We start from the raw sequence: 24,900 nt of genomic DNA, 5'->3' as shown, positions 1-24,900 counted from the left end.
TCTCTATGGCCTATCCCAATCTGCCTCCCGGACTTGCGATCCTGTATAAGACAATGATCAGAAGCAAAGGAAATTGTAAGACCTAAATCAGTAAGTTTGCCAATGGAAAGAAGGTTAACAGCGAGATGGGGAACATAGAAAACATCAGCCGAAGACCAAGTAGGGTGAGTGACAGTTCCAACCGAGGCTAGTGGTATGGGAGAGCCATTAGCAACTTGGATGTTAACTGGTTGAGAAGGCTTAACACAATCATATAAAAGAGACAAGTGGGGGGTCATATGGTGTGTGGCTCCAGAATCTAAGATCCATTTGTGAGTGTCACTGGAGCCAGCTAAACAAGACATAACTGCATGGGATGCAAATTGAGTACTGGGAGCAGACGACTTGCCAAGAATGCGAGTGAGCTCGACAGCTAATGATGAGAGATCAGGCGTAGAATCACTGCTGGGGGAGCTGGTGCAGAAGGTGCCTCTGAATAATCCAAAGATCCAATGGCAGCGGATGCACGAAAACCTCTATGTGGTGGTGGACGACTAAAGGTATGATGTGGTGCAGATTTGAAATGGCCTTGATGTTGACGACTGGAGGCATGATGTTGTGTAGGTTTGAAATTGCCTTGATTTTTATTGTTGCTTTGCAATGAGGGGCACTGGTGTTTCCAATGACCTTTACCATGACAATAGGAACATTCATCTTGTGGAACTAACATTTTGGGCTTCCCGAATGACTGATGAGTATGAGAGTGTGTTCCAGAACCAAGTATGCCCCCTGATGGTTGAGGAGTATGAGGGTGTGTGCCAGAAACAAGTACCTGGGACATATCAGGCGATGATGTCTTACTGGAAGAAAGCCCACCCAAAGACCTCAATCGTGTTTCTTCGGCCAACAATTCATATACAGATACAGACAAGGTGGGTAGCGGAGCTCTATGGATCATAGATCCTCTTATCAATTCAAAATCACTGTGAAGAGCCATAAGAAAATCGATAAGCTTGCGATCATCACATGCTCTGGTATATTCAGGGAGCTTCCGAAAGGAGGGTGGATCCATCATATATAGTTGATCCCACAGAGGTGTCATAAACGAGTAGAATTCTTGAATTGTACGATCACCTTGCTTAGCGGACCGCAGTTCTATCTCAATTTGATACCTTTTGGCAAAGTTTGTCTATTCATACAGAGTTTCCAAATAGTCCCATATTTCTTTTGCAGTCTCATACTTCAAAAGTTGCAAACTGATAGACGGATCCACGGAGTTGTTGATCCAAGTGATGATTTTTGCATTATTAGTCAACCACTTCTTATTTTCCTTGATGAAGTCAGTGGATGTAGGTTCTGGAGCAGTGATTTGTCCATCAATGTAATCCCACAAGTCTTTTCCAATTAAAATTTTTTGCATCACAAACTTCCAAAGGGAGTAATTACTCCCATTTAACCGGACAGAGATAACCTTCAAATCATGACTAATTGAATCCATAGAACTGTAAGTCCAATATCAAAAGGGCCACAAGCAACAGAAGATCGTTGCACCAATCAAGATATACTCATGGGAGGTCAAACCCCTTCTTTCGCAGATATTTCAAGGATTTAATGTTGCTGTTCTAGCTTATAGAGCACGTGGTAGTGGAAAGACACACATAATTCAGGGCTCCAATGAGAAACCTGGATTAGCTTCATTGGCGTTGGGCAGAGATTCTATCCAAAGGAAAGGAAATTGGGAGCTCGATCGAGATCACACTTTCTAAAAAAAACAGAAACATGAGAACGTCAAACAACCGCACAGAGCTACTGCTGAATCCCCCTCCGAAACCTCAAAATCAATAACCCTCAACGGTAAGCCTATTGCAGAAATCTTAGAGTTCCATGAGCCCGTAATGCTCTCCACGGATAGAGACCGCACAACTAGCACCAGAAGTTGTCGAAAACAGAGTAATACAAGCCACAAATAACCTAGAAATAGAGGGGAACCGACCTCTGATGGCAGCGAAACGACAATGCAACCAACGATAGAGGTTTTGTGGGGCGGCGAGGCGTCTTCAAGTACCCGAGGTCACCGGACGAGGAGCAGACGAGCGGCGCGAAATGGAAGACGAGCAGAACGAGCTCAAACCGAGCAAACAAAAAATTTCGAGTGCGAGAACAACCAAATCACCTTAGACAGAAAAATCGAAGCAAAATCGCTTGATTTCCCGCTCTGATACCATGTAAATCTCTCTGATTTCAGAGAGTTTTTTTCTTATGAAACTCAGAATCTCAAATTTACAAGTTAGCCAACAGGTTCATCAGAAACCCTATTCGAAAGGAAGATGAAAAGGGGAAATTACAAGTATACCCTTGGACAAAACGAAAAAGACAAGTATGCCCCTTTACATATACATATTTACATTAACACCTCTAACTAAACAAATTTAGATTATTATACAAAGTTAGTCAATATTAATTGAAATTGTATAATTAGGATTATATTGGGGCTATTGATGGAACTCATATCAAAGCGAACATCCCACTTGAAGAACAACAAAGGTTCTGGAACATAAATGGTTATCTCTCACAAAATGTGATGGCAGCATGTACATTTAACATGCAATTCACTTATGTACTTGCTGGATGGGAGGGATCAACAGCTGATTCCCATGTACTTAAGGACACATTGACTCGTCGAGATAGACTATTTGTACTTGAAGGTAAATAATATATTTTTATGCAGTAATATTTTATCTTCATTTATTTTACGTAGAATATAATTTCTATTTTAGGTAAATATTATCTAGTCGATGCTGGTCATGCAAATCTTCCAAGATTTTTGGCTCCATATCAAGGAGCTCAATATCATTTGCAGGAATTTGGAGATAATATTCCTAGAAATGAACAAGAAATTATTCAACCAAAGGCACTAATCTTTGCAGAGTACTATTCAGAGAACTTTTGGTGCTTTAAAAGGTCAATTTCAAATGTTGAAAGACGCTCCTCCATTTTCTTTTAAGATGCAGACACAAATTGTAATTGCTTGTTGCATATTGCATAATTATATCCGTGGGGACGATTACAATGATATATTTGAATTGGAAGATGATGATGATTCAAATGACGAGTTCGGTGGAGGAGGTGATGGGGTCTAATTAGGTACAACGGATGATACAGACAACGATGATAGTGATGGTCTTGGGGAAGAGGATACCCAATCAACAAGCTTTCGGAGGCAGCATGCATTAGAATCCACAAGAGCCGCACAATTTCTAGATGACATAGCAACTTACATGTGGAATGATAAATAATGATTATATCTTATTGTTTTTTAACATTTGTTGTTCTTCTGTATCATGCTTGTAATTTGATGATTTTAATACTAAAGGCACGAACTCGTTATTAGAATAATCTTTCTTAGGTTATTAATGAAGTTGTGTCTTTATTTAGATATTATTTTTATTAAATTTTATTACTATATTAAACTAGATATTTAAGTTTGGTAAATAAAATATAGTTACAATATCCATTTGATCAATGAATTATTTCAATTTTGTGGAAACATATTATTAATTAATACCACGTAAAAAGCCATCTTTTGTTATTAATAAAATAATTCTTTATTTATTCATTATATTTATTTTTTAATTATTGTATTATATTAGTGATTTAATAGTGGTAATTAAGATATTGTTAAATCAAGCATTTGATCATTTATTTTGGTTTGATTAACCCATTTTTTATTTAATAAAATCAATAGTTTTAAATGTAACAAAAACATATTATGAATTAATAATACCTACAAATATATAGTGTGTTAAAGTTATGATTAGATCAATTTTTTTTGTTTAATCATTCCTTTTTAGGTTAAAGTATATCATATGTTATTAATAAATTAATAACTGAACTTATTACATTCGTTTATGTTATTTATAATATTATTTTTTATAATTAATCATGTGCATATTTCATTGGCTCACGTAATTACTGTAATTTTAATTTATAATAAAAAATAATCATTAAATAATATAATATCTAATTCAATTAATTAGTATATTAATATTTTTTAATTATACATTAAATTAGTTATTTGTGTAGTAATAATGTATGTTTTACCTAATTTGGGGTTTAAGGATTATGTTTTAATTAAGTATATTGTTAAGGTTTAGGGATTCTTTTGTTTTTTTATATTTTTCTCATATCGGGGCACTAACATTAGAAATTGTTTTCCTGTGCGCATGAAGTTGTCCACACTAACACCAAGTTCCTAGATGAAGTTCATGTAGATGAATGAAATGATTTTGAATCAGAAGATGAAGATGAACTTCAAATTTTCGTTCCCCCCCTAAGTTAAGGCTTATAAAATCTAAAGTTATTATTAATGATTGATGGATTCATTATCTAACCATTTATCTGATTTTGTAAACATGCTACATTTTCAATCAATAAGATGAAATATTTTTCATATTTTAAAATAATACTTAATATTTATATATCTATTAATTTTTTTCTTATCTCCCTTTCTCCATCTCACAAGTATAAAGAGGTGAAGGAATAAAAGGAGTCAAAAGGACATGAATCTTTGAGGTTCAAGTCTATATTTTTATTCCATTTAAAGACCTGATCGAGTTTATATTTATCCCATTGTTTATGCTTAACAAGAAGATGACATTCTTAAGTGACAATTATTGATATTTTATGATATTCAGATTTTTAAACAAAATGCAAAAACACCCACCATGTGTAGGGTGCACCCCTTCAAGTGGGCCAACCAATCGTGACATATTATCAAATGCTCTATTCCATGGTTGGTATAAGAGCACGAGGCCTAATGGATTGTGGCTTTATAATTTAACTAACTTGGCTACTAAAAATGAATTTATCAAGCAATAAGTTTCATGAAGCATTTGCGAAACGATGGGGTCGTTTTCATGATTAATATGATCTAGCAAAGAAAGCGGTAAAGGCAGTGCTAACATTTGATGTCACTTTTTAAGTGTTAACTCACCACTTAACTTTAGGAGTTAAAAAGGTAGGACCAAACTTTAAAGCGGTCCTTTATTTCCATTTTCCATCTAAGTTGTCAGCAAATCCCAAGCATTCCCAGCCAAAGTTTGAGCGCGTTGAGATTTTCTTAGATGCGACTCAGTCCAACCAGCAAAAAGAACAGCCGCACAAAAACCTAAAAAATCATTTCTCCGTTGCATGTGTTCCATTCATCACTCTCTACCTGGTACACCCAAATACCGCCAGTTAATCCTAAACTTGACGTATTACTCTACTCTCTTGTTTTCTATCGCAAAATGAAAGCTTTCTGTGTCAAGTGTTCTTGGTCATTTTGGCAGACATGCCAGAACTTCCAGGAGAGAAGACCGTAGCAAGTGCAGAGAGGCACGAAAATGAATAACACGAACGTTAGGTGATGAGTATTGAAGGGAGATGGGATTTAGGGGCTGAGTTTTCTTGACTGTGAGAGGGGCGTGCCTCGTCCTGGGCCTCATCTTCCCAGCTACCCCTCCATGCTTCCGAACTCTTACCTAACCCCTTCTCTCTTCTGGCTCTTATTTATTGCTCCCACTCCTCTGCTTTTCTTCCCGTCTTACTTTTTTTTTTTTTTTTCTCTCTTCTGAACGGTTGTTCGATTCCTAAATTTCGTTTCTAGCTTTTCCTGTATGCGAGATATTGAAGTTTTTGAGAGCTGGGTTTCGATTCTCCGCCTTCGCTGATTGGAAGTGAGAGTGGATTTTTTTTTTTCTTCTGTTTTTGGAATTTGGGAGTTTTTGGCTTTGTGTCTGTGATTCTATGCTGACTTTTCGTGAAGGGAATCGGTGTTGCTCTGTTTCTGGGTATTCAGGTCGTGCTGGTTGCGATTTGAGAAACGAAAACCGGGTTAGCTTTCGTTTTCGGTTTCATTGACGAATTGAGCTCTGGTTCGGCAAACTCTGCTTTCCTCTGTTTTGGTTTGTGACTTTCCTCAGTTTTCTGCACTGTGAGAATGATTTCTGTAGCTTCCCACGAAACACAATCGAAGATTTCTTCTTCATCTCCGTCAGTGGGAGATTCTCCCCCTGAAACCTTCATATTCCGATCAAAACTCTCGGATATTCCCATCTCAGACCATCTCCCACTTCACACCTACTGTTTCGAGAAAGTCTCCGAATTCTCAGACCGGCCATGTTTGATCTCCGGCTCCACTGGCAAGATATACACCTTCGCGGAGACCCATAAACTCTGCCAGAAGACCGCGGCGGGTTTATCCAAACTAGGCATCAAGCAAGGCCAGGTGATAATGCTCCTCCTCCAAAACTGTCCCGAGTTCGTCTTCTCCTTCATGGGTGCCTCCATCCTCGGAGCTGTAACCACCACCGCCAATCCCTTCTGCACCCCTTCTGAGATTTTCAAACACTACAAGGCTTCGGGTGCGAGAGTGATCATCACTCAATCCCAGTACATCGACAAGCTCCGCGACGAGAATTTCCCCAAAACCGAAGGAGATTTCACCGTCATCACCATCGATGATCCGCCCACGGACTGTCTTCCCTTCTCTGCAATTTCCTCTGCGGACGAGCTTGACCTACCAACGGTCAGCATTGATCCAGACGACGCTGTCGCGCTACCTTTCTCTTCCGGCACCACCGGATTACCCAAGGGCGTGATTCTGACCCACAAGAGCTTGATCACCAGCATTGCTCAGCAAGTCGACGGGGATAATCCCAACCTGTATTTGGCAAACGACGACATTGTTCTCTGTGTTCTGCCATTATTCCATATCTACTCTCTGAACTCCGTTCTGCTTTGTTCGCTGAGAGCTGGAGCTGGAGTTGTGATAATGCATAAATTTGAGATTGTGTCGCTGCTAGAGTTGATTCAGAGGCACCGCGTGTCGGTGGCGACGGTTGTTCCCCCGTTGGTGCTGGCGCTGGCGAAGAATCCGATGGTGGAGAAATTCGATTTGAGCTCGATAAGGATCGTCTTGTCAGGAGCTGCGCCGCTTGGGAAAGATCTCGAAGAAGCGTTACGTAGTCGAGTTCCACAGGCAGTTTTCGGACAGGTAAATTGTTTCAGATTGTCGTTTCACTTCCATTGTCTTCATTTTCTTCCATTGATCAGTCTGTGATTGCCAAAAGAGGAAGACAGAGAATTGTTTTTTCGCAAATAAATTGGTCAAAATTTATAAACCAAAATGAAAAACTGAAATCAAAGAAAAATGATTCATGGTAATTTCTCATTTAAATCGGGTTAGTATATCGAGAACAACCAATTTTAATTTTCAACTACCAAAAGCTGAAAAATAAATGTTAATTTTCAACTGCCAATTTTTTCACAGGGTTATGGAATGACTGAGGCCGGTCCGGTTCTGTCAATGTGCTTGGGTTTCGCAAAGCAGCCTTTCCCGACCAAGTCCGGCTCATGCGGGACAGTCGTCCGGAATGCCGAGCTCAAGGTCATCGACCCAGAAACCGGCTTCTCCCTCGGCTACAACCAGCCGGGAGAGATTTGCATTCGAGGTCCCCAGATAATGAAAGGTCGATTTCTTTTTTACTGATTTTTTTTCAGCTTGATTTAATGAAGACAACAGCTGAAAATTCTAGTAACAGGATATCTGAATGACGCGGAAGCTACTGCGTCGACGATTGATGTCGAGGGTTGGCTTCACACAGGGGACATCGGTTATGTTGATGAGGACGAGGAGGTCTTCATCGTTGATAGAGTCAAGGAGCTCATCAAATTCAAAGGGTTTCAGGTCACTTTCACTTTCTTCTTTGGGTTTCTTTTTTCTGTCATGAATTTGATGATGAAGAGGGAGGATGCGGTATCTTTGCAGGTTCCCCCAGCTGAGCTCGAGGCTCTTCTCGTAAGCCATCCATCCATCGCAGATGCTGCTGTTGTTCCGTGAGTCTAATCAACTTTGATTTTCTTCTTGGAAGCTATGATATGATTGTCTTTTTACTAGAGCAAAAGTCACATTCTGAACGTATTTTAATCTGCACAACTTGGTTTCTGCAGACAAAAAGATGAAGCCGCCGGGGAAGTTCCGGTAGCTTTTGTCGTCCGTGCCAATGACTTTGATCTAACGGAGGAAGCTGTTAAAGAATTCATAGCCAAACAGGTGAGCCGATAGACGATAGCTATGAATTAATTGCTAACCCCGTTTTCATCAACAATGTCGGATTCACAGACTGGTTTATCGGTTTCAATTCGTTGAAGAAAAAGAGTCGACAGAGTAATTGAAGACTGCACTTTTCGGTTTTTGCCGATTATTTTGAAATCTAAGATGGGAATCGACGCCCTTACCGATTTTCATGAGGTCGATTGGCACCGATCAGAGATTTATCCATGAATTACCTGCTCAGCAGATTCCTATCCAGCTTTCTATTACCGAGACTTGAAGAAAACAAGAGTAAAATCCACAAAAAGCAACAACAAGCTGATAAACCAAAATGGCGAAACTGGCATTTATTCATCTCTTAAATCCTCATTAATCTGTTGTGTGTGGCAGGTGGTGTTCTATAAAAGGCTGCACAGCGTCTATTTCGTGCATGCGATCCCGAAATCTCCCTCTGGAAAGATTCTCAGAAAAGATTTGAGAGCAAAACTAGCTCAAGCTGCTGCTACCTGAATCTCTGGATCTTTTGCTGTTGCTTTCTCTGGGAAAAAAACGATGGAGATTATTTTGATTTCTTGACGTCTGCATTGTTTGCTTCCTTTGCTCTATCTTGGAGTTTCTTTTATAATTGAAAATTTTTATTCTTTTGTCACGTCTCTTCGATCTATGGCATCCCGCCGGGGCGGGCCTATCGGTCTTGTACGTATCGGGTTCCCAAATCCCGAAATGACACGAGAAAAAAACGATATGCTGCATGGCGTACCGGACCTATTTCAGGGTGTGCCGGCTATGAGACTCATTTAGTATAAAATTTAAAATAGTTTTCTTGAGTATAAAATCCTATTAGTGTTTACAAGAGAATTACTTGAAATTATTAAAAAATTTCTTATAACTATTAGTGTATTTTTTGAAGATATATACAAACATTATTAATCACTCTAATACATTAATATATTTATTGATAAATTTTCAATAAAATAAGATATCAAATATAAAATTTTAAAACATTTTGTTCTATATACAAATCCATCAAATTAAATCAACTAGTCCACTTTACATATTGTCTCACATTTGAACTCCTATATTGTTACACAACGGTTATCTAATTCGGTTTGTTGAGTTCTCTTTCACCTTGATGCTAGAATATAGATTGGTTAGTTTCTTTGTCCAAATCATTGTCATCTTCTTTTTTATCTTGTTCAAACCCTGCATCATCCCCAATTACTTCTACTTGTTGCTCTCCGTCAATCTCTTCATAATCGAGATATGTAACTGTACAAAATTGTGTACAATACAATATGCAATAACAATTTTTACTTCAGCCTTGTATGGGTATAAGTGCTTAGTATATCCAACGTCTAACAAGTAGTACTTTCCTACAATATGAAATAACAATAATGATTAATAAGAATAAATATAACATGTATAAAAAAATACAAACATATTACTTCTTGGGACAACAAGCCCGTTAGGTGCATCTAATGTGTGTATCAAAATGCAAGCATCAGCTATCGAACCTTCCGACCCAGCTACTACAAAAGTGAAATCCATAAAAATTACAAACCACCATCATATTTTGTAATAAATATTATTTTTTATTCCAAAACCTAACAATATCCTTGAATAATATGAACGTTTATGTAAGTCCCATCGATTGCTCCAAAATAGTTATGAAATTTGCACATTGAAAGTCAATATAACTATTCTTTTAAGTAAGCATATACATAAATCATAGTTACTATAGCTGCTTACCTTGAACTATAGATAATGCTTATCATTCCCGCTATTTTTGGATGAGTATTTCTAGTTGAAATAGAATATATGTGATCACTTTTTTCATTTTGAGTATCTCATTTAGTACTGTATTGAAATATGTACTAATAGTCCAAATCTGAATATCTGAACCGTTTCATTTGCACTGCATACCTTTCGCCCTGTCCTATTATGACTATGAATATAACGAGTTGTTCTTCAACTTTAATACTCTTGGTATTCAAAAGAAGTCTCCTACTCAATACAAGCCAACATTAAATCTTCCCTCTCCCCATTATTTGTTGCCTAAAATGTTCAACATTTTTTTTTTATAAAAAAAAAAGTATAAAAAGTTCAACAAAAATATCATTTAAAGTCTATTATGTGATAAATCATAATAAATAACACATTACTTAAACAAAATTCTTCTTAAACATATGTAGGCACTTTAATTCGCTTACTTTCATGGTCCCAATCCCACTCACTTGATGATAGCAATGCTACCATCCTTCTATATTTTTTAAATAATTAATAACATTATCTTTCATATTTTCTCTTCTTGTTTTATCTTTGAATTTTTGTAATAGTCTAAGCCATTTTCATATTTGGATCCTTTGTGGACCTCCATTGACAAGAGAGTAAGCATAGTCATATCATTATAAGTAGTCTATGTTTCATATAGTCCTCATACTCACTTAGTACTCTAAACCCTAAAACGTAATCAATCCATATAATTGTAGACACATTGCTTCTCATTCAACCAAATAAGTCTCTAGCAAATCTTATTTAATGTTGATTCCTACAGTCAACACATAAACACAAGAGCTCTCAAGGGAATGAGAGAAGAGAGGAATTCTAGCTTTTGGGAGAGAGGAGAAAAAAAACCAATGGAGAGAAAGAAGAGGAAAAGAGAGAGAGGTGTAGGGACAAATTTGAGCCAAGAAGAAGAAGCTTGAATGCTCTACCCCATACCTTGAGGCTATATTTATAGTTGTGTGAAGGTGTTTACAATGACTACAATGCCCTTAGGGCTATATGCTTCAAAATGAAAAAAAAGACATTAGAGAACATACACCAGCTTGAATAATTACAACTCTATGCCATCTCTATGGGACTTTTCCTTATTTACCAACTATGTCACCCCTACACACGTGAGTGTCTTTTAACGCTCCCCTTCAAGCTGGTGTTTGTAACTCCTCTTTGCAAATCATCTTGGTCAAGAAATTTGTGTGTTAGAAAAGAAATTCCAATCTTGTATGGCTTGAAAAGAAATTTCATTTGCCTTGCTTTGATTCATCTTCTTTTTGTTCACATCTTGGTTGTAGTCTTCATCTTGTTCTCATCTTGTCTCTCCCTTACTTGGATATTCTAGTCACATAAAATTTGATTACTACAACACCTGGAATTCTTCATTATTGGTTACCTTTTTCTTGTAATTTTTCTACTTTTCCCCCTCAAGTTGAGTATCAGTTTTTTCTTTACCAAGAGACCCAACTTGCACAACATAATGGCGAGAGAAGAAAAATCAATCCTAGCCATACGACAAGCTCCATACACCAGTCAAAACGGTCTTGTCTTAAACATACTCTATTCAATTTCAATGGCGGAATATCAATCCAATTTTAGAGCACAACAAAGAGATAACTCACTTTGTAAAGGTAGTTCAATCACAAATAACCTCTCGTGAAAAATAAAAGACTTGACTCAAGATGGATGTTGGGCACAGTCCTATAGTTTTAGGTAGTGTTCTATAGGTATTGCTCACCTCTTGGTGAAAAATAAAAGACTTGACTCAAGATGGAAGTTAGACACACTCCTATAGTTTTAGGTAGTGGTCTATAGGTATTGCTTTGAAGTGATTTTAACAAAAATAAATTGAAGAAAGTACTTTGAGTAATAAAGGGTGTGAATAATAAGATAACAACTCTCATACTTCCAAGTAAGGTGGTACTTTTAGACCAACGCATGGATAAAAAGTAACTAGGTTTGACTCAAGAGGGAGGTAAAAAAATAATTCCTCTATGAATATGGTAATTGGGGAAATTTGAAAAATAACCTTCAATAAGAAAATGTTGAGATGGACTATAAATATGGAAACTTTCTAAACATAGCCTTCTCATATAAGTCTATTATTTTTTAACACAACTAGACTAACTTGGAAAGAAAATATTCAAAAGATAAATTTTGGAATAAGGGAGATTTGAGACACTAATATTTGGAATCAAGAATTAGGAAACAAAACTTTCTTATTCTAAAATTTCAGACTTTGTCAAAAAGGAAGCTAAAGTCATATAAGGAAAGACTTTTCTTAAGAAAACTAAAGTAATTTGAGATCAAATAAGGAACTAAGGAAAGATACACAAGTTGGTAAAATCTTGAATAAATTTTGATTTTTTTTTTGAAACTTAACCAACATTAGCAACTCAAAAAGTGAAGCAAAAAAAATCGGCTTAAATTCGGATTTTCACATGCAACAGGATACCAACATGACCTTGATTTTTCTAATGTGGATATCTCTCTATAAATTCGGTTTGTTAGGATAAAAAGTAGTCTCACATAGATTTCTTTTGAGATATAATTCTCAATATATATTCTTAGTCATTATTGGAAGAAATGATGTAATTAGGGTGGCATTGATGTAATTAGTTATGATTTATGTCTCTTATTCACTCTTACTAGGATGAAGGGTATTCATGTAATATTAGTATTTTTCATATCTATAAAACCAACTTAAGGGGGAGGGTTTGGACTAAGTCTAAGACCCTAATTTCTTCCATCACGTATTCTCTTCTCTCTTTTCTCTCTTGGACGTGTCTCATACTCTCTTCTTTCTTATTTCTTCCTTCTCTCATTTCTTTGCTTAACCTTATTACCTATGGAATCCTGAAAATCAACATAGTATCAGAGCAGAGATTGATTTTCGAGATTCCAATCTACCGGTGGAGCAAAAATTTTTCCATCTTTCACAGTTCATCTTGCTTCTGAAAATTTATCATCTCTCTAGCAATTTCATGGTTTTTTTTTAGAGTGTTGTTAATCTCTTGGCAAAATTGTAATTATGTTAGTTGATCTGGCTCAATTCGATTGAAAGGAAGGACCTGCAAATACTTGCATATGAAAGACCAGACAAATTCAAGGTGGGAAAATTACCTCTTCGATTCTGAATCCTCTTTGTTATTTCTTGAACACCACCCATTTTGCTACCATTCTCTTGATGAGCCCTTTTGTTCGGAAAGGTTGGTTATGTATTTGTTCAAAACTCCCGACTTGATGAAGAGCCATTCTGTTCGGATAGGCTGGGCTGGTTACTTCTCTGTTTGAACTACCGACTTGATGAAGTTATCTTAGGATAAAGGCTTCCATGGATTGAGAATAGACATCGTAAAGTTATTGCAATATTGAAAGGTTATGTCTTTCTGTTTGGACCTGTAATAATCTACGCATTGCTGTTCGAAAAGTTTGGAATGTTTATCTTTGTAAGTGATAAACATGGAAAGATTATATTTGGAAAGTTTCCGCTTCAGTCACGATAGATCAAGCAAAGCTAGGCAATATTTCACGTTGTTGTTGTTGTGAATCCAGAAATCACATCGCAAGATTTTGGCTTCAGAATTCAGAATTCCCTCGCGCTATCCTGTGATTCTTGGTTGGAGTCTTTGTGTGATTGATATCATGCTTGTTTGTCGGGATTCTTCTATGCGGTTTTTTTTTTTGGTTATTAGAGTTGCTCTCATCTTTTGGAGATTATTACAGGAGTCTATTCATTGTATTTGCGTATTAACTTTTGTTGGTATTGACAAGGCTGAACCTATCAATTAACAACAGTTGGTGTGGCTACTGAGATACAATTGGCTCACCTTCAGAGGTTGCTTTGTCTGGTTTATCTGTTTTGAATATACCACCAACAGAGATTATCTTCGGAGCAGCATAAGAAAGACATAACTCTTCTCCCAGACATCTATTATGGCAGCAACCTTATTGAAATTCTGTAGATTATGCATCTATGGCATGTTGCTGATTGAAGATCAGCATCGGTATCTTCTCTGTTTGCAGCAGCAGTGTCTTCTTCTCAATTATCTTCCTCTGGTATGCAATAGCTTTTGAGGCTAGCTATTGGAGCAACATATTTTGATTTGAATTATCTCAGCAACAAAGGAAGAGGCATCTGTTCTTCAATTTGAATTCTCTTGACTCAACATTAGCTTTCCTCCTTGCTTCAACACGTTGGGAAGCCTCTTATCTCCATCCTTTTTAATCATCTTCAAAGCTCTGTGTTGGCGTGAACTGTCTGAGCTTTCTTTCAGATGATGAAATCCTCCGTAGAATCAAAACAAAAAAGTCATACAAGATGGTAAGATGGTAAATAAAGGGTCATCTCATAGAGATGACATCGATGTAATTAAGTTAAAGTTTCAGGGATAAAACCCTAAACCATAAACCCTAAGTTCAAGGGTTTTATTATAATATTATAGTTTCATAAATCTATAAATAGAGCTTCAAGGGGTGGGTTAGGAATCATCAAGTCCATAACCCTTCTTCCTCCTGTTTTCTCCCAATCGGTTTCTTTCCTTTTTTCTCCATGAGCTAAATTCATGGAGTCCTAAAAATCAACACTGTTAAGCAACATGTTGCTGCTAGACATAAACAATAGCAGAACACATAGTGCAACTACTGCCTTCTCTACTCTCTTGAATTCCAACACTTGGTCACATTGCTACTCTTGTTTTGTTTTATTTAGTTGGTGAATCGAGGAGGAAGAAGATACAGAAAAATTAGATTTCCTAAGTTAGGAAATTTAATCAGCACTGGTTCATCGCCTGCCGAGACTCGGACTCGAATCGCCCCGGTCAACTGGGACCAGCGAGCCAGCCTTACCAGCCGACCCGAGGGTGGCTGTTGTCTCCACGCAGTCACCGGATGCTGGATCTGGGTTCACATTACCCGTGCCCGACGCACTCATCTTCTCGTCCCTTCTCGTCTCTTCGGCCGTGGGGAAAGACAACCCACCGTCGCCGGAGATGACAACTCTGCACCAAAAAAAAAAAAAATCTGTTGCTGGCTATATTTGGAAAGTTTCCATGTTCGGTGTCGAGGAGAAAACGAAGTTGTGTTGCTGTTTTTGGGAGGATGAATCAGGAAAACTAGTTGTTGTTTATTCGGAAAATTTCCTCCCGAGGATATGGTGTTCTCTAGTTTTTCGCTGTTCGGTCGGGGAAGAAGGCACTGTTGCCTTATTTAAGTTTCCTAAGTTAGAAAACTTGAATTAAATTAGCGCCTGGCCAACTCCTGTTTTGCCAACCCGGACTCGCTCGAGTCAAGCCAGCAAGCCAGCAAACCAGCCAGACCGAGTTCCCAGCCGACCCGAGGTACTGTTTCTGCACTAGCCAGATTGAGTCAACTCGGACCAACTCGATCCGGGTCAGCCTGAGTTGGGCCACTTATTTTCTACCTCGGTAAATGTGCCCAAGATTTTTTCCCGACTCGTTGTGCCTCATGAACGACATCACCAATGTGAGGGGGAGTGTTGGACGATGAAGGCATATTACACAAAAAAAATTTTATACATCAGCAAGCTGGGAGTTCATGCGGAGTGTTGGAAGACAGGGCCCAAGCCTCCAAGAGATAGAGAAGATGAGCTCAAGGCCCACAGATCAAGGACCTACATTCAGCATGAGTTAAGACTGGAGTATGGGGCAATGTCTTAGCAGCTAGGAGAAGAATAGAGCAGGTTTGCTCTATAGTTGCCGTGACCGAAGACACTTTGTCGTCACCGAACACGCTCTGTCGTGACCACAAAACCGAAGACACTATGTCGTTGCTTTGTCATCACCGAACACGCTCTGTCATGACCACAAAATAGAAGCCGCTCTGTCGTCACCGAACACACTTTGTCATGACCACAAAACCGAAGACGCTCTGTCGTCACCGACGACGCTTTGTCATCACCGACGACGCTTTGTCATCACCCATTACTAAAGATGCTCTTTCATCACCTGTCACCGAAGACTGTCTCGAATTAATCTTGGTTCGCCGTGAGAGCATGGTTCAGAAGTGCTCTCGACGAAGAAGACGACGAGACCAGATTTGACTAGAACCAGACCTGATCGAACCAAATTACAGAAACCAGACCGGACTGAACATCTGAATCGGATCGTACAAATAGACTTCCACTGATCGGACCCAATGGAGCGCTCAAGAAGAGCGGATATATGGCATATTTTGTCTCAAACCAAGCATAGTATGTAGCAAGAACTTATACAACTCACGTGGCAAGTTGGGCATCCGATATCTGTATGCACCAACTTGAGGGGGAGTATTGGCATGAGTTGTCTGAGCTTTCTTTCAGATGATGAAATCCTCCCTAGAATCAAAACGAAAAAGTCATACAAGATGGTAGGATGGTAAATAAAGGGTCATCTCATAGAGATGAAATTGATATAATTAAGTTAAAGTTCCAGGGTTAAAACTTTAAACTCTAAGTTCAGGGGTATTATTGTAATATTATAGTTTCATAAATCTATAAATAGAGCTTCAGGGAGAGGGTTAGGAATCATCAAGTCCATAACCCTTTTTCCTCTTGTTTTCTCCCTATCGGTTTCTTTCCTTTTTTCTCCATGAGCTAAATTCATGGAGTACTAAAAAACAACACTCTATTAATCAACATGTTCCTGCTAGACATAAATAGTAGCAGAACACATAGTCACCTACTTTGATAAGAGAAGCAACTACTGCCTTCTCTACTCTCTTGAATTTCAACACTTGGTCACATTGCTACTCTTGTTTTGTTTTATTTAGTTGGTGAATCAGCAGGTTGTTGAGTTTCAAGTATTCTGGTATCTATATCTTCTACCAGGTCATGTTGCAACCTCTTTTTTGAATTCTAGCAAGATGGTTGTTTTATCTAGTTGGTAAGTCATCTGCTGTAATCAGCAATGGTTTTAATCAACCTGCTTTGATTTATTGCTGAAACATATCACCATTGTTGTGGTTATCTAACTGGTGAATCAGCATGATGTTTTTTAATTCCAGCATGAAGATGACTTTAGCAAGTTGTTGTTTATGTTGTGTTTGTTGTTATCTAGTTGGTGAATATTCTGGTCACATTACTGCTGTCAAGTCACTAGTATCATGCTGCTGATATTATGCTGATAACCATGGCATCTATTCATGTTTGATGCTGTGATAATTGATTAACTTATTATCTCTTGAATTCTAGGACATTCATGATTTTTATCTAGCTGTTTTGGTCATCAAGTTGCAGTTATGTAACAACATATAAGCTAGTTGAAGTATTTCTTTGATTGGTTCCTTTTATTTATATGGGTGTTTTAAATCCTTTGAGACTTTTTATTGGTACCCGTGGGTCTTTTATCATTGTCTTGTGAATGACAGACATAACCCACTCTAGTTTTTATTGGTACCCTTGGGTGTGTTATCGCCGTCTTGTGAATGATATGCATTACCCACTTTAGTGATTCTTATCGCTATATTTGGTCAAAACTTTTTGAGGTTGGTTTCAACTTATATTTTATCACCCATTTCTACCCTTTGAGAGTTGGTGCCCGGTGTTGGGACACCGTGATGGAGGATTTTATTACTACATCTATGTTATTTGGTTCAAGTTGGGATCACTATCATTACCTCCTATTTTGAGGGGGAGTGTTGGAAGAAATGATGTAATTAGGGTGGCACTGATGTAATTAGTTTATAATTTATGTCTCTTATTCACTCTTACTATAGTGAAGGGTATTTTTTTAATATTAGTACTTTTGATATCTATAAATACAACTTAAGGGGAAGGGTTTGGATTGAGTCCAAGACCCTAATTTCTTCCTCCTTTTTCCTTCACATATTCTCTTCTCTCTTTTCTCTCTTGGACATGTATCATACTTCTCCTCTCTTCTTTCTTCTCCCTTCCTTCTCTCATTCCTTTGCTTAACCTTATTACGTATGGAATCCTGAAAATCAACAGTCATGTTGGTACAAATGGTTTGTTGCTTCAGATGTAGATTTCTTTTTTTAGAAAAATCTAATTTCAATAATTATTTTTGAGTTGAGACTAGACTCAAATATATTTCCAACAATATACAATTTTCTATATGAAACATACGATAAGAGAGTGAAACATCCAGTGAAAAACAGGAATTGGGAAAGAAGACTAAAGAAAAAAAGGAGAAACTCCTCTTTTTTTCTTTTCTTCTTCTTCCCTTTTTTCTCCATTTTCTTGTCCTTTTCCATGTCAAATCTTTGCCCGCTCTGATTCCATGTTGATTTCTAGGGCCAACACATAAACACAAGAGGAAGAGAAGAATTCTAGCTCTTGGGAGAGAGGAGAGAATAAACCAAGGGAGAGAAAGAAGTGGAAAAGAGAGAGGTGTATGGACAAATTATAGCCAAGAGGAAGAGGCTTGAATGCTCTACTCCATTCGTTGTGGCTGTATTTATAGTTGTGTGAAGGTGTTTACAATTACTACAATGTCCTTAGGGTTACATATTTCAAAAGAAAAATGATATAAGAGGACATATACCAACTTGCATAATTACAACTCTATGCCATTTCTATGGAAGTTCTCCTTATTAACTAGCTTGCCATACTTACACACGTGGGTTTCTTTTAAAATTTTACAATGGATCTCTAGAATGAAGATATTAGTTAGATTGACATTCTAATCTTAAAGCTAATCTATGGCGATCTATTCATTTTGAAAATTAATCGAAGCTTAACACGCATAATAAGTCATGTTCTACTTCATTGATAATTTGTAGAAAAAAGAATAAAAAGAAATTAGACAAGAAGTCAAAACTGAAAAATTGGATGTGGAGCCTGTTAGGTGCACGAATTTCAGATTCAACTTTCCGAACTGCTTAGAGAGGTTGAAAAGTTTGTAGTCTTTAAATATTCATGATTGTTTTTTAATCATTTTCTCTTGTCATTAGGAGAGAAAATAGAAAAAAAACTAACAACCCACTTCTTTTTAATCCCAAGAGAAGACCATTAGGAGAGAAATAGAAAATAAAAATAAGATACTCACTCTCTACTAGCCTTTAGTCAGCTGTCTCGATAACAAATTACAGAAGTTGCATGTCCAATTCATTTGAAGTCTGAAAACAGGACCTTTCCTTAATCCTTTTGATAATCTGCTAAATGCAACGGTTCAGCAACTTGAAAACATACACCATTCGTGCACAAATGGAAACAGAATAAGGCACTTACATTCGATTTTAGATGTCAATGGTGAACCAGATGTTGAGGCTAGCTGCACAACCATTGAACTCTAAAGGGGCAACAACAAAACTTTCAGGAACTTCTGCAAGTCAATTGTCTATAATTTCTTACTAGCTTGGCAAAAATAACTTCTGAAAGCTACCCGTCTAAAACTACATGCAGTAGCTGCTTCCTGGATGATTCATCAATCAGTCTGTGATCTATTCTTTTTCTCAAAAAGGTCAAATCTGGGATAGAATGGGTGCCCACCATGCAATAATGACAAAATTCTTACATATGATGTTACTTAACAAATTTCATCATTATTTTCATTATCAAACCTAGCCATATAGAAACAGAAACTAGTTCCTAATTCATATGACATAATTCTCGATTTGTCATATATTATGGATGAGTAATCCCTAATCCATTAAACACTCAGAAAGAGGAACAAGAAGTTTGGTCTCTAGAAATTCCATTAAACAATCATATCTGAAATTAAATATTGGATCCAATTTGTAGTCTTTCTCACACATGCACATCAGAAGTTTATAAAAATATGCACAATGTGATGAAATTAGTGTTAACTGTTATGGTCCCTAGCCATGGATCGAGTAACTCGGCGTAGGATTTGTGAATCCAGCACTGTGAGTGGCTGGTCTCGGTAAGGAAGAAGAAAAACCCTTTCTTTGTACTGATCTCGGATTGGAGGAAAGTAGCTCTCTTTATGAAGCTAAACTGTTGTTTTAGGGTAAGGGCAGAGAGCCCTTATTGCTGCTGCTCGGACAGGAGGAGAAAGATTCCCCTTTTGATCACGGAAAAGAGGGTTTGGAACCCTCTTGGTTTCTGCTCGTGATAGGGCTGGGAAACCTCTATCTTGTATAACTTTTGGCTCACGTATTAGGGGTTCCCTTACCTTATTCATGCTGGCCTTGATGCTGCAATTTCTGGCACCAGTGCTGCTTGTGATAAGAAGATTGAGAATCCTCAATTCTTGCTCGGAAAGGAGGGTAGAGTCCCTCTCTTGCTGCTGTTGATGAAAAGGAGGCTGAAGCCTCTGTTTGAACTCGGAAAAGGGACAACAACTCCCCTCTCTTCTTCGATATAGATCAATGGAACAACAATCAAAATGATGATAGAAGGATATTCAGATTCTAACGGAACCTAGACCTAGACCTAGAGCTCAATCCTTTGCCCCCTAAGTAGGCTTGACGTCACCCCTAGTTTTAGGATTAAATATTACAATTCCCCTATGGCAATTTAACTTAAATAATACATGAAAAACGAATTTAAAACAATATGGAAAGAAAGCTATTAATTCTGTAACTCAGTGCGCCTCCGTTGAATGACTAGGTTAGTTATTGAGTCCTCAACATTAACTCACTCAGAACAACCTTGTTATTGGTGGCTCCTCCAGTAAGAAAATCTTAATCCCACGAAACAGAAAATATTCTCGTCAACATCATAGGAGTGGCTCAAGACAACAATAGATCTTTGGGTCACCTTCTACACCACACCGAAAGATAGAGAGAGAGAAGAGAGGAGAGGGAAGAGAGGGGGAGAGAGGATTATTACTTGTATATCGGGGATAGAAATGTTGAGAAAAGGAAGACAGGGTTGGAGAATAATGTTGATAAGAGAGAGGAGGAAGTGCTCAATTTATTTGGGAGGGCTCAAGTTAGGTTGGCCCAACGTTTTTACTGCTTATTGTTTTTTGGCTTGTCTTGGTTGAAAAACCTTGTGTGGAAAATTATTTAATTTTCCAGGTCAGAATTTCCAAGTAATATGCATTTGTTATAAATATGGGGCAAAGGTCCCTAGAAACGTACTTCTATCTAGAAATGCTTTTCTAGCACTTTTTGAAAGTAGAACTAACAAAAACTTAGTTTAGACACATTAGTTTCAACACTATACACTTAAGGGGTGATTCAAGGTATTTATTTTATATCGCCTCCCTTACATCTAAAAAAAAACAAGAATGTTACATGATATGTATCATTGAGCCAATTAGAAAACCCCCCTCAAGACCATTGAGACATAGCTCAAGGCTATCTCTATTGGCCCATGTGGCATCTCAAGGAGGAAAAGTGAGAGTAAAAATTTTAAAAAATATAAATGCTTGTAGTGTAACTAGAAAATTAAGTAAATATGCAAAATAAAGATCTCATGCATACACTCACAAAGATTTTTTATTCTTAATGTTCTCTCAGTAGTAATCACCCCCTAAGAACCCTTGTGCAGGAAAGATTCACTATTTTTCTCTACTTAGCAAAATTATAAAGAGATTAACCGACTCTCTTTAAGCCAACTATAATATCCAATTACATTTATCCTAATCTCAAAGAGATTTCCTTACAACTAGATTATGGTTTTAGTGGGTGCTTCCCTTCTAGATTCAAAGTTCTAAAATATTTATTTCAAAATAAAGTAAAACTAAAAAAAACAAAATGAAACATACACCTTTTTGGATAGAATCTTCTCCTATTGAGATCCAAACATCCAATATTTAAGTATGTGGAATGAAGTATGCAAAGCTTGATGAAATTAAGAATGTCTTGAAATATGCAAGAGAATTTGGAAGTATAGGCAAGTGTGGGTTTTTTCTCATGCAAAAGGATAAAATTAGAAGTTGCGGCACAAAAATATTTCTTTGGTATGCCAATAATACTCATTATTTAGGGATGACTTTGGGTCCCTATTTATAAGCTTCATTCTAAAACTAGTTGTTTTAGATCGTTGTTTACAAAATAACAAGAGGTTGATCGATCATATCTTTCATTCATTGATCATTTGGATCTAATGACTATATTTTTTTGAGTTCCTTATGATAGATCATGGCATTAATCAACCACTTTTCAACCCTTTGCAACCCTTTGCAATTTGGGTTGATCGATCATTGTTTATAATTTTTGCCTTGTTGCACTATGTAGATGGTCAATCATGCTTATTGGTAGAGTATAAAAGTTATCTCTAAGCATAATTTAGGCTAAAATGAATGAATAAAAGGTTCTAAAACATTTGACTAATCTTGAACATGATTTTAGAAAATATTACATGTCTTATGCTCCAAACATACTTTTTCCAAACTAACTATCCTCTTCCATGTCTAGATTTCTTGAGATTTTATATGATATCTAGGTTATAAATCTTTAAGTTTTTATTCATGTAAGTTGTTCTTCATAGCAACATTTCTTCAATGAATTTTTGTTACGGGTCTAGACTTGACACTTTATCGTTTACTATCTTGTCTTGAACTTTTGCCATGGTGACATAAATTTGTGATGGAAGACATGTATCCAACATACACTGATAACACTGTTCGTGGCACACTTTTGAGGAACCTATTTGTTAATTATCAAAATAATAGAGCCCGACATGATTTTACTCATTAGTCTAACAATCTCCTCATTTTAATTTACTCTCATTGATTTGTGCATGTTTGGTTCTTTGTTCTTTGTTAGTTTATTTCTATTTAGTGTGTACTAACTCCCCCTTAATTCGTGCAATACTTTTTATCCCCCTTTTTTCATCCATAAAAAGTAAAAATACTCCAATAAAGCAGGAGTAGAAACAAAAGATTAGAGATTTTTGTTGATTAGCAATATCATTACAAAAAATAATATGAATAAAATTTTCAATAGAGGCACCCCCATAATATCAATTCATCAAAATCTACTACGATGCAAAAGCAATATGAGCAATGTACATTCTATGCACCATTTCTGAATTTTTTATTTTTTTTTATTTTTTCAAGTTTTATTAATGGGGATACCCTTCATTTTCATTAATCTTGAGCTAGCGACTTGTTCAATTTAGGATCCCTTTTCCAATATTCCAAGCAAGAGAAGAGAGAAAAAGAAGAGGAAAAAAGAGAGGTGTGCGCCAAGCAAGAGAGAGAGATTTACTCAAAAAGGAGTTATGTAACTTGATTAATTCTGAATTACAACACCTCTATTTATAGTAGAGGAAGTGAGAGAGTCCTTATACAATTAACCTTTCAATCTCCTAATTACATTCCAACTCTAACTCTCTAAGATAAGTCCATCATGAAAAGATAACACAATCTACTAGAAGTCTAATATAAGTTTGTTGAATTTATGGAAAAGAGAAATACTTCATTGATTTCATTAACTTATTATAATCAGAGTACATGAATGTCTATTTATAATAGAGGAAGGTAGTAGAGTCCAATTACAATAAAACTACCTTTGTCCCAATTACACCCAAACTCTAATACTTAAAGATATGTTCTAACATAATTAAATAACTCAATATAGATAAAAGACAAACATAACTCAAACTAGAACTCTTCTAGGACGTGATCATAAGATAAAAATGCCTTTGTAAGTTCTTCTCGATCTTCCAACTTATGTGATAAGGATACCAGCTCGTGGTAATCTTGGGGGGGGGGGGGGGGGGGGGGTGGTGGGTGGGTTAGTGCCCAAATGGATTCTTGAAGATCAAGTTCATGTCCAACATGAAGATCATGTCAGTCATGTACATGAAGATCATCTTCGCACTTGGTGTTAGTGTTGACGACTTCATGTGCACTAGAAAACAGTTTCCAGTGTTAGTGCCCCAACATGAGAAAAACATAAAAAATAAGAGAATCTCTAAACCTTTACAGTGCACTTAATTACAACATAATCCTTAAACCCCAAATTAGGTAAAACAACCATTATTACTACACGAATAAGTTATTTAATGTATAATTAAATATATTAATATATTTATTAATTGAATTAGATATTTTATTGTGCATTAATATGGTAATTACATGAGCCAATGAAATACGTATATGATTAATTACAAATAATAAATAAATAACGTTATAAATAAAAAACGAAAGTAATACGTTAAGTTATTAATTTATTAATAACATATGATATACTTTAACCTAAAAATGAATAATTTAAGAGAAAAAATTGATCTAATCATAACTTTAACACACAATATATTTATACATAATATATTTTATGTATTATTAATTAATAATATATTATCACAAAATTTAAAACCATTGGTTTAATTAACTATAGCAATCGGATAATTATGCCAAAATAATTTATCAAATATTTATTTTAACAATATTTTAATTATGACTATTAAATTACTATTTTAATATAGTAATTGTAAAATAAAAAAAATTATTTTATAAATAAAAATAATTATTTTATAAATAAAAATTATAAATTAATGATTTTTATGAAGATAGTTTAATTTTTCCTAACTTAGGAAAAATTAAACATCTTCGTCTTCCTCAGCAGTGAGCCAGCGGGTAACGACGATGGCGACGGGGACGGGATAAGCAAAGGCGACGGTGGCGGGCAGGCGGCGCTCCGACGGTACGCCGAGAGGGAGAAGAGAGGGAGGCCGAGAAGCTCTGCAACATATGCTCGACCTCCCGTGCTCTGCGGGAATGAGAGAGGGCTGCGGGAATGAGCGAGGGAGCAGAGAATGAGAGAGGGCTGCGGGAATGGAGACGAGAGAGGGTTGCAGAGACGAGAGAGGGCTGTGGGAACGGAGACGAGAGAGGAAGCAGAGAATGAAAGAGGGCTGCGGGAATGCAATGGCAGAGAGGTGTGCGGCAGAGAGAGCCCCGAAAGACAACCCCGCGCAAGAGTCATGTAGATGATTCTCAAAATCGGGCGAAAAGCGCTTTCCGCCGTTTACTCTTGGGACATGAACTCCTGATTCATGTATGTTCATGTACATGACATGAATTTCGGCGCCCCCTAACGACACCAGGACATGAACTGCATAATGCGCATGAAGATCATGTCCTGAGTCATGTGCACTAACCCCCCCTTGGTGGGTTCTACTTCTTATGGGCTTGGGCCCATCTTGTGGGCCTTCCTTAGTCGTGTGGGCT

The 24,900-nt window shown here is 36.9% G+C and overlaps 1 protein-coding gene across 1 annotated transcript; it reads left to right on the top strand.

Moving 5' to 3' along the window:
* Window positions 1–5,563: 5,563 nt before the first annotated feature.
* On the top strand, window positions 5,564–8,723 carry LOC137948184 (4-coumarate--CoA ligase 2-like). Its single transcript, XM_068794172.1, has 6 exons — window positions 5,564–7,015; window positions 7,292–7,490; window positions 7,563–7,708; window positions 7,790–7,857; window positions 7,972–8,074; window positions 8,465–8,723. Exons 1-6 carry the CDS (start codon window positions 5,960–5,962, stop codon window positions 8,582–8,584), a joined length of 1,692 nt encoding a protein of 563 aa, XP_068650273.1. The 5' UTR covers window positions 5,564–5,959; the 3' UTR covers window positions 8,585–8,723.
* Window positions 8,724–24,900: the final 16,177 nt, after the last annotated feature.

The sequence above is a fragment of the Aristolochia californica genome, unplaced genomic scaffold, assembly GCF_029961685.1.
Source record: "Aristolochia californica isolate CCGP_79_NKW_82.1479 unplaced genomic scaffold, dmAriCali1.0.hap1 SCAF_13, whole genome shotgun sequence".
Taxonomy (NCBI): Eukaryota; Viridiplantae; Streptophyta; class Magnoliopsida; order Piperales; family Aristolochiaceae; genus Aristolochia; species Aristolochia californica.
The sequence above is the reverse complement of the archived record's forward strand: the minus strand, read 5'-3'. Positions and strand labels throughout refer to the sequence as shown.